The sequence below is a fragment of the Humulus lupulus genome, chromosome 9 (assembly GCF_963169125.1).
Source record: "Humulus lupulus chromosome 9, drHumLupu1.1, whole genome shotgun sequence".
Classification (NCBI taxonomy): domain Eukaryota; kingdom Viridiplantae; phylum Streptophyta; class Magnoliopsida; order Rosales; family Cannabaceae; genus Humulus; species Humulus lupulus.
In genome coordinates, this window is record NC_084801.1 from 156,403,005 (window position 1) to 156,413,939 (window position 10,935).

Here is a 10,935-nt window from a genome sequence, read left to right on the forward strand (position 1 = left end):
GAGATTGCTTCTTGGACATGAACTTTGTTTTATTTTCAAGATTGTCTCCAAGGTACAATCTTTCTAAATTTTATTATTGTTGTGGTTAATTGTTATTATCATTATGTTTTATCATTTAGTTGTGTTTTATCATGATACCATTTCGTTTTAAGAGTTTCACATTGGGCAGAATATACAGAATTTCTTTGTTTGCCTAGTCATTAAAGATAAATACAATAGTTATTTTATTTTTTCTTCTTTCCCTAAATCCCATTAGCGTGATGACAGTAATTTTGTGACCAACCCATTACTATCCGATACTTAGAGACATCATATTGTGTGTTATCATTTCCTGAAATGAATTGTGTATTCCTTGCCTTAAATATGTATATATTTTTAAATTTTCTTGTGATAAGTTTAAGTGTAAATATTTTGCAGGTTGATTAGTTAGTATTAATTATTTAAATTTTATTGTAGCTAAGCAAATGGACTCACAACAAAGACAATTGCACAAAGGATGATGAATTGAAGGATGGAACAAGTTTTATGCATGGTTTACTTTTGTGTATCTTGTAATGTTTCTGTTTTTCATTTTTTAAGTAAAAAATGTTCAAGATTATAAAACTTTATTATGTTAGGCTTTCAAACTTAAGTTAGAACTAAGATCTCATGAAGTAGACACATTCATGGTTTGAATTAGTTATTGTTTAATGTAATACTTATGGTTTATCAATCTATTGAGAATTACATTTTATGATTAATTTTGATTTTTTTTTTATCAAAATACAATAATGGAAATCTTTTAATAAAAAAAAACCTTATAAGTATACTTATCAAAATAAAATTTAAAATATATTATCCACACTAAAATAACAAAATTTTATTATTAGACTCTTAATATGTTATGATTTAGAAACATATTATAAGCGTAACAAATTGTTATGAATTATATAATATAACTAATTAAAAATGCTATCAAAATAATCAAATGTAACAGTTGAAAAGTGTAATGCAAAAAGTATAAGATTAAACGACAAATTTATAACCAAATACTCTAACTAAATGTTATTATTTGAATATTATATCAACTAAAAATGTGTTATTGAATAGTTTAAGATAACATCGAATATAACATTCAAATACTGTTATAGAAAACACATGACTTTTAATAACAGGTGCTATGTTAGCGTTTTCAGAAGCGTTATCAATACTCTTGGTTAGCAGTTTTTAAGTGTTATGAATACTATTTTTTCTTGTAGTGGATGCTGAAATATCAATGTTCATGTTCATGATTCATGTTTGATGGTATTCAATCAAGGCACTGTATCACATCTCATATAACTCAAAACATCTTTAGTCGTAATATATGGAGCTTTGGATTTGTGGCGTTGTTATACCTTAATGAAGAGCTATGACTTAGATCTAAGGTTTCCAGTCTAAAATCTTAAAGGCTTCATATATCATAACAGGTAACAAAATCATGAACATAGAAGGTAATCCACATATTCATCAACATGAGAACATATACTTGCACATAACTCATAACAAACTTAACCAATTAAGACAACTTTCACATATCACGAAATTCATCTATTATATGTCATACAATCCATTATGATATTCATACCTAACATAACTCATATAACCATTCATCACATACTCATCACATGCATCATCATCCCATACTTAACTCATCAGACATACACAATTAATGTAGTCAGGCATCTCACACTTAAAGCATAAAAGGTGAAATTTACTTACCTTAGATCCTTAGCTTATTTTAAAATTGCTCACCAAGAGTTAATCTATCCAATCCATACAAATCATATTCAAGGTACATTATTTATTAAATTCTATCAAAATCGTAAATATGCACTATTGATAGTATATATTAACAATACCAGAAACCACATAATTGATAATAATAATTATTATCATTATAATGCTAATAATTTTTCTACATCACATCTATTATAACAATAATAACAAAATACCTCAATAACTATATATATTTGAATGTATGTATTTTTAACATAAAATAATATATTCAAATAAGGGTTTATACCTTTTTGGACCTTGTGTTTTATTCGATTACCTATTTGGACCCTGTGTTTTATAAAATTCATTTTTGGACCCTATATTTTGTAAAAGGTTCAAATAGACCCCTAAACTTAATTTTGATGAAGAAAAAATTGAATATAACAATACAATTTTTAAGAATAATGATTTTATTTTTGTTCTGAATTGTTAGTTTGGTAAATTATTTGTAATTTCAGTTGAGAAAACTTTGAACAAAATCGGGTTTAGGGTTCTATTTAAACCATTTTACAAAACATAGGGTCCAAAAAGTAATTTGTCAAAACACAAGGTCCAAACAGGGAATGGGACAAAACACATGGTCCAAAAAGATATAAACTCTTCAAATAATCATTTTATTAAAAGAAATCACATTTTTAACATAAAATTGTAATGATAATAATATAAATATTTGCATTACTATTAATTAGCCATAAAATCTCACATTGATAAAATAAATATAATTTCTACAAAATTCAATGTTCTTACAAATATCAATAATTGTATGAAAACAATATTTTATATTATCTTAGTATTAAAATATTAACCGAAATATGAATACACCATAATAATAACAGTTAAATAATAGTTTAACCATAAATCACACTTTACATATATAAAAATTATATTCTTGATTTACCAAACAAAATAATAAAAATAAATTATTAAAATTTACTATTCATAATTATTTTCATATTTATATAAAATCAATAAAGTATCTCTTTTTACAATATATTAAATGTCTATTGTTTTCTAGAAAATTTGGCAGCACATGGCTGTAAAATGGACAATCCCAAAAATCAAAATTTGTATAAAAAATACATATAATCCCAGATAATCAGTATAACTATAGAAAAATATTAAGTGCATCAAGTATATATATATACACATTATAGATCCACATAATAACAATTACTCTAGTCAATCACAATTAAATTACAATATATTGGTTAAAGAAATTATACTACAATGTTCGGGGTTTCAAAACGAGTTAAACGTTGATTTCTGAAGCTCAAAACGAACTCTGGAACCTTAAAACTAAGTTTTGACTGTCGGTCTACGGTGGATCACGGTGACTCGTAGTGGGCCCGCAACCCAAATATAGTAGATGTGTGAAAAATTTATTGGGTTTTGAAGCCCACAACACGATAAACACGATGGTGGTGACAGATCAGCTAACAGATGCTCGAGGTGGCCGGATCGCAACTTTGAAGTCGTGCGGTGGCCGAACTTAAATCGACCGATTGAGTTGCCTAACCGGTGAGTGAGTTCTAGATTCCCGCGTGGTCGATAGTTCGGAGGATTATGCACATTATGGTCGGACGCGTGTCGACATGTGGCAACAGGAAAGTGGTTGATGGTCATCGGCAACAGTAGCACACCAAAGAGGAAAGAGAGAGGAAGATAATGAGAGAGAAAGAAAAATAAAATTTTGAGGATAAAGAGAGAGCTACAGGTAAAATAAGGCTGATGCATTTTTTTAAATTACATTTGGACCCAAAATATTAAAATTCTTTTCAAATAAGCCCTTTGGCAAAACTTTCTTAATTTTATAAAAATCCCCAATTAAAATTATGTGCCATTAGGGTCCAATACTTGACTACTCAAGTCTCTTTTTCTCTTTAATCTTGTTAATAACATAAAATCATGCTTTAAACACTATTTTTTCATTATTATTTCTTAAATTTGTAAACTAGAAAACTCTGATTTATATAAAAAAATATATTATGAAAATGTTGGGTGTTACACTAGTTGTAGAACAAAACTCCTTGTTCTTCTTACAAGCTTCAAACCCTAATTAGAACACCACTTGAAACCTTTAATGGAAAGAATCAAAACAAAGATTTATACATGAGATGTATCATCATTCAAATTATCTATTTCCTAGTCTTTGATGGATGCTTGAGACCTTCTCTAGTAGGAGAGAAAATTGGATTGAACAAGCCTTGAAATTCACAACAAACACTTTCTTTATGAATTTCTTGGAGAAAACTTATGATCTTAAGAGCTAGAGAGAGATTTGAAAGAGTAATCAAGTCTATCAAAACTCTAAGAGAAATCTTTTATAATATAGACACTGTAATTAAGTTCAACCAATAAGATTAAAATTTTTGAATACATAATTTGGAATTTAAAACACTGTCTACACAGGCACATCAGACGATGTGTCACCTTCTATAATTGCCAAACCCTAAGGTTTTAGGCTAGTATCGCCTCCAAAGAGACGACGCGGTTCAACTTTTCAAAAGTGACTTTAAACACTTCCAAATGCTCATAAACTTTTTGGGCATCCTTAATACCTCAATGTATCACTCTGGACCAAAAAACAATAATTTTTAAATGCCTATAAAAAAAAGTCGAAATTCATATATTCACTATGTTAGCTTGTGTAAGACCACTTACTTAAACTTTGTATTTTAATTAATCCTAACAAAACACCACTGTTTGGTAGACTTACGCAAAAAATAAGGATCGGACTACCAAGTTTGAATGTCTCACTGTGATCCATTTGACAAAGCTGTTTGCTAAATCATCATTTTATAAAAAGTACCACCAGTTACAAAAATTGGGCTCCACACCTACTACTATTTCGGGCAAAACAGGTTTCCAAACAAAACAGAATTGCGAGCATTTCTTAGTTATTAATAGGATTTCAACATAAATACTCACAAATTTTTGCTTCTTGGCAATTCAGTCCAGGAGGAAAAAAAACATTTAACAATCAAGCCCGTAGCAATTAAATACTTATTGCTTTTTTCTTTCACAAAATTCTTAGTTTTTGAATGAACATGTTTGAATTTTACTGTGCACTACGATGTGTAAAAAATAATCAATATTGTCAATAAGTCAATAAGATCATGTAATATTCAAAGAATTAACTTAAAGTGGCACACGACAACATTATGATATTGAGAAATGTTACTAAATCATAAGATAACATTAATTATAATGGAGTGGAGAGACATCATAATGTTTAGCATAAAAAGAGTATAATTGAGATAATGAGAAATCCCACTAATTCACATTACACTCAGTACTCGCAAACTTGAGAAATTTTATCAGCTTTAGAGAAGAAACAACTCCGAATACAAGCTTAGAGATTTTAAAAAATACATTAGCTTTTAAATATGTTATAAGCAAATGAGATATATAACATATATATCACAAACATTTTTACAATCAGGATAGAAAAACGGTAAGCAGATATTAATAAAACAACATTAACTTATGATTATAATGAATAGAGAATAATATGATCAATCTTAGAGAGGATTCGTTTGGTCAAGAGTAGTAGATACAAGGATTCATCACTGCATTACCTCAAGTTCAAGTTCATAGACATCTTCTTCTTCTTACTTTGTTTGGTCAAGAGTAGTGAAAATCGAGCAAATCCAAACTTCTTTCTCTTACCAGAAAACTGCTTGTTACAGTTTTCCTTTTCAGGTCTCAAAGAAAAGGGTATATCACCGTTTTGTTTACCAAGCATTTGACCCAATGAAACCTTTGGTTTTCCGGAACCTTTTCCAGACAACATTTCAAGCTCTTCAGGCAGCAGCAGCTTCCTGCTTAGAATTTGTCCAATTGACAATGTTGGCTTTAAAACAGGTTTTGACCCATCAGTAACCATGTGTAGTCCATTCACATCGAGGAGACGTGAATCTCTTCGGTGGTGAGATGGATGTGAGTTCTTGAATTTGGTAGAGTTGTGAACTGAAGAGCGTCTTCTGTGCCCATGTTCAGATCTCCATCTGCGTAGAGCCTCTTCAACTGCTAATTTCCCTCTGTTTGCTGCCTCCACTCTGCTCAGAGCTTCTTCTAGTGTCTTTTGACTGCTTCTGACTTCTTCAGTTGCCTCCTCTACCTTTTTCAAAATATCCATTTTCGAAATATTTGCATCATCAACTTGATGCATGGCCTCTACTACTCTCTTTTTGGATAGTTCTTCAGCATCTCGAGCTTTGCAGATTAGAGACGAATACTCTTCATAAGTAAGGGTAATTCCTTGATTTTGGGATAAATCTCCAGACAAGCCATCAGGATTTGACATAGCTTTAATCTCTGCAAGAGCAACAGCCTCAGCCGCTCTAGCAGCCTCTTTCATTTTTCTGGCCGCAATCAACCTAATTTCAGCTGTTTTTATCTTAGTTTTCGTCTGTTCAATCTCCTGAGTAGCTCTCAAAACCTCTGATCTCGCAGCTTCTCCCATTTGTTTGAACTGATCCACTTCAAAACTCAAGCGTTGAAGCTCCTTTGAAATGTCTGATGGGCTATCAGAAGCACATCTATTTTCAGCATCCTTCACCAATTGCAGCTTTACTTTCGTTTGGTTTAGCTCTTCTTCAAGAGATGATATCTTCGAAGAATTCTGAGTCAACCTCTCACGTGTTTTCTCAAGTGCAAGTCTTTCTTTCTCCAACTTCTTGTTAAAAGTATCAACAGAATATCGAATGTCAGCAAGATCGGTTGTAGTCCGGGTAAGGTTCAGCTTGGCCTGTTTCAATTCCATTAAGATCAAACCTGGGGCTGATGAAGGGCAGGTGTTTACACTTTCTACAGAGGCGCAAATATTCCCCCCATTTCCACGATTTTCCTTATCTGCTTCGTTAACATCTGGATTCACATTCTTGTCAACAGCATTAGCCTGAAGGGCTAGATTGACTTCAGCTGCTTCTTTCTGTAGCTTTTGCTTCAACTCTTCCATATTCATTCGAGTCTTCTCCAGGTCTTTTAAAACATCCAAGGTTTCCCTTTCTTTGATGATTAGATCTTTCTCCAAATGCAATGCCTGCTCCTCCAGTTTAGTTATATCAAGCTCTTCCACCTCATGCTGCCATTAACAGAAGACATATAAGTAAGGTAATGTTAAGGAGCACACATAGTTTCAGTCAAATTTTTTTTTTATCAAACTGTATTGACTTAAAACTACATATTTTTGTGTAATATGGAGTCAGAGGAAGAGTAATATTAGCATGTGTACAATGTCTAATGCTTAGTTCATCTCAGAAACAAAAAACATAGAACACCCTTGGAACTCATGACAAATATGTTACTCACTATACCATGTTGCAGTGTTCAATATAGGAACCACTTTCATCAATGGTAGAAAGGAAGTTCACATTCAAGTTCAGAATTTTCAATTTGAAAGATAAAAAAACACGTTTAAAATGTACATTTATATAAATACACATAGCAATAACTTCACACATACAAACCCCATTTGATATTTTTCACATTAAAGGCCACTACTTCCATGAGAGAGAGAGAGAGAGAGAGAGAGAGAGAGAGAGAGAAAGGTACCTGATGTTGAGGGAGCTTAGAATGAGAGGGTTTCCAGTAACCAATTCCGCCAAAACGACTTACGGCCTCCTTGACCGATTCAAACGGAGCCGAAGTATCGATCTCCGCCCTCCTCAAACCCTTATCCACATTCGCGCATTGACCCGCCTCAGCACTGCTCTTCCTGCCTAAGCTCATTTTCGAACCCGAATCATGCAATCCATTCCTCTGATCGAGCTCCATTACATTCGAATTCATTTCCACTATTTCACCCAACACCCCCCAAGATCCAGAATCTAGGGTTTCCGCCATTGGAGCCAAATCAAAAAAGGAAAAAAAAAAAAGAGCTTCACGTTCACACAGTCACGAACTAAAAAGAACAAAACACCAAGACACAACACACGTAATTACCGTGCTCTACAATGGAGAATTTCACCAACGAAACCACCATAAACGATTCACAAAGCTAAAATGGAGTAATACACTACACTCCTACACCGTACAACAGAGTACACTCAAACCCATTTTTCAGGTTTTCAACAGAGTTTGGGCTATGGAGAGAGAGAGGTTTATACTTTATTTTCACCAATTCCCGAAACTACCCTCATCAACGGTCGAAATTTGCGGAGGGTAAAGTGGTAAATTTATAGAATTATCTACTGAGTCGGAGCCCAAAATGGGGAAATGAAAAAGAGAGAGAAGGCTCTGTTTGGCTTAGCTATCATAGACTCATAGTATGAAATGGTATTATATATGTGTAGAGTTTGAACTTTGGATTTGGAGAATCAATATATTTTATGATAATTAATTAATATTTATATATTTACGCGCGTGTATATTTTATTATTTTGTTTTTTTTGGGTTTCAACGGAAACATTTCAACGGGCCTTATAGGGCCGAGTAATGATGAAAAAGTCTGTTGTGGTCCATGGGTTTGGGCCGTTGGGACTTGGGAACCTAACACAAACCGAAAAAGTTACTCTTTGAAGATGGCCAATTTTTTATTTGTTTTTGTTTTTACTGTGTTATGTTACTGTACTATTATTGTGCTTTGGATTTGAAATCTTCTCGTACTAATAAATGCATATTTTTAATGTTTATAAATGGTAAACTCAGTAATCATGATTGGTCACTCATTGATCATTAAGAGAAAAAAAATGGACCATATGAGAGAGAGAGGGGAGGTGGTTTTTTAAGGTCAAAATAATTAGTTTTTAAGCCAAAATGACATGTATTGTCTTGTCTAGATAGGACTACACAAAGCACAAGATAACATATATTTTCATGAATGAGGGTCCTCAATGATGAAAGTAAAAGAGATTTGGAGCTTCTTCTTCTCTTTATTTACTAATTTAAAACTAAAATTGTCCTTAAGAATAAATGGATTGTGTATGGCCGTTATAGTGATGAAAACACACAAAAAATACAAAACCCAAATAAGAAAAAAGGAAAATGGTCCAACTTTCTTAATAGAATCTAATTTTCCCATTTTATAGGGATAATTTGAAAAATACCCAGTTTTAGGATTAGTTAACTAAAAATAGCTACTAATAATATTTAGTTGAATATTACCCACTTTTTTAAGCACATTTCTCATGTTACCATTAAAACACTACTAGAAGTCCAATGTAAAAATCTCAATCTTTGCCTTTGTCGTGTCATTTACTTCCCTCTTTAAATAATATTCCACTGTCAGTTCCACTAGACTACTGTATAATAGGTAGAGTCATTAATAGTTTGGGTATTAATCAAAGAGTTTTAAAAGATAGGTAAAAGTTAAAGAGATTAACTTAAATTGGGTACTAAGCGTAATTTTCACTATTTATTTTTATTATTTATTATTTTATAATAAGCATTGGGCCAACCTAATCAGACTTGTGTTATTTAGTACAAGACTCTTGTCCATAAAGCAAAAGTTTCTTTTCAAATCAATTGGCCCAAATAAGACTTCTTTTCATCAATGACATAAATAATAATTACTATAAAAATAAAATAGAGAAGAATAATATGTTGTCATACATTTTTGTTTCTTTTTTTTGGCTTGAAATGTAACCAAAAATGATGAGTTGAGTTGAGATGAGATGACCGTTGTTTGCTTTGCTTATGCTGTAAAAGAAAGTTTATTCTGATGGAGCAGACAATAGTACGTACGGTAAGGTTGCAACGAACCATCAAATTTAATTTGAATCTCACTCACTTACTCACTTTTGATTGCTTGCTTGCATTGAATCATAAGCTTTTCACTCATAAATTTCTTCTTATTTTTATTTTGGTCCATATATTTTTCAATAAAACAAAATAAATTAGATGAATTTGTCTGGTTAACTCACTTGGCTTTTTCTAGAACAAAATTATAGGTGAACCAAAAAACAAAAAAAATCACAAATAAAAATTTAGAATTTTGTTAAAATCTCATGAAATGCCCAAATAATCAAAACATTATTATACAATACAATTTATAGTGTAATTTGATTTAACTTTTATTTATTTTGTGTGTGCATAAATTCATTCAATATCTAAGTTATTAATAAGTTTTGAATAATACTTGTATAAAATACATTGAGTTATAAATAAAAAGTAAAAGGTAAGATAAACTTAATATAACTATAAATAAGCAAAACACATAATATGAAAATAAAACAGAAAAGAACTGTAACAAAATAATTATTTAGACCATAATATGTATATAAAACAATATAATAATATATATACACACGAAATTGTAAGATCACAAAATATGGAGACGTAATTAAATTGAGTACTTTAAAAGTATTAGACTTCTCATTGAAGATTATTAACTTTGCTGGTTTGATAAAACGATCACTTGAGCAACAACTAAACTAAGCACATTTGTTTGTTGCTACTCCCACCAAATTAAATGCAACCAAGACAAAAGATTAGGATAAATCAAGCACTACTAACTAGGAGAGTTGAACTCAAATGGAAACTCAATTATCTAACCAACAACCGCTACATATATAGCAAAAGAGAAGAAGAAGAAGAATAAAAAAGTTTGGTTCAAAATTATTTTTCCTGTGAAATTCAACAAATCCCACTTATATATCTTTTCACTTTATAATAAATATTTAACATTAATATATAAAAATCTTTTCACTAATCAATAGTAAATCTCACTGAAAATAAGTCTTATTGACGAGCCAAATCATTTGTCTAACCTGACTACAATCACAATTACATTTAAAGAGTAATTCACGTTGTTTGAGTAATTGAATATGTTGTGATTTCTTACAACACAGACTCAGTTTTGCTACAGCAATATCACAGCAATTCAAACAATCAATATGATTAAACGAGAAATGAAATCAATTATAAAACAGAGAAAAAATTAAAGAGACAAGACAAAGAAATTTATCCTGGTTCGGATCTCAATGTGAGTCCTAATCCAGCTCTCCCTCAAGGAGTTTCTCCACTATCAAAAGATTGATTACAAACACCAATTCAAGCTATGCAATGTTACAACTGAACACCACTAATCTGACTTTCTTCTTGCTTGTCAATCCACCATGAATGCCATGGTTAAGTAGCACCTTTCTTCTTGAATCTTGGTCAGCTTTTCTCTCTATCTTTCTATCAATCTCTAGT

The 10,935-nt window shown here is 31.2% G+C and overlaps 1 protein-coding gene across 1 annotated transcript; it reads right to left on the reverse strand.

The window, feature by feature from the left end:
• Positions 1 to 5,049: 5,049 nt before the first annotated feature.
• LOC133800742 (WEB family protein At2g38370-like) lies at positions 5,050 to 8,067 on the reverse strand. Its single transcript, XM_062238774.1, has 2 exons — positions 7,354 to 8,067; positions 5,050 to 6,883 (listed from the first exon to the last, which is right to left on the reverse strand). The coding sequence occupies exons 1-2, from the start codon at positions 7,642 to 7,644 to the stop codon at positions 5,372 to 5,374; spliced, it is 1,803 nt and encodes a 600-aa protein (XP_062094758.1). The 5' UTR covers positions 7,645 to 8,067; the 3' UTR covers positions 5,050 to 5,371.
• Positions 8,068 to 10,935: the final 2,868 nt, after the last annotated feature.

What these genes read in the sequence shown, in the direction of transcription:
- LOC133800742 (XM_062238774.1), bottom strand. Translation starts at nt 7,644, where the DNA reads ATGGCGGAAACCCTAGATTCTGGATCTTGGGGGGTGTTGGGTGAAATA. An exon ending in CTAAGCTCCCTCAACATCAG is followed by an intron (nt 6,884 to 7,353) that starts GTACCTTTCTCT and finishes TGTTAATGGCAG; the next exon opens with CATGAGGTGGAAGAGCTTGA.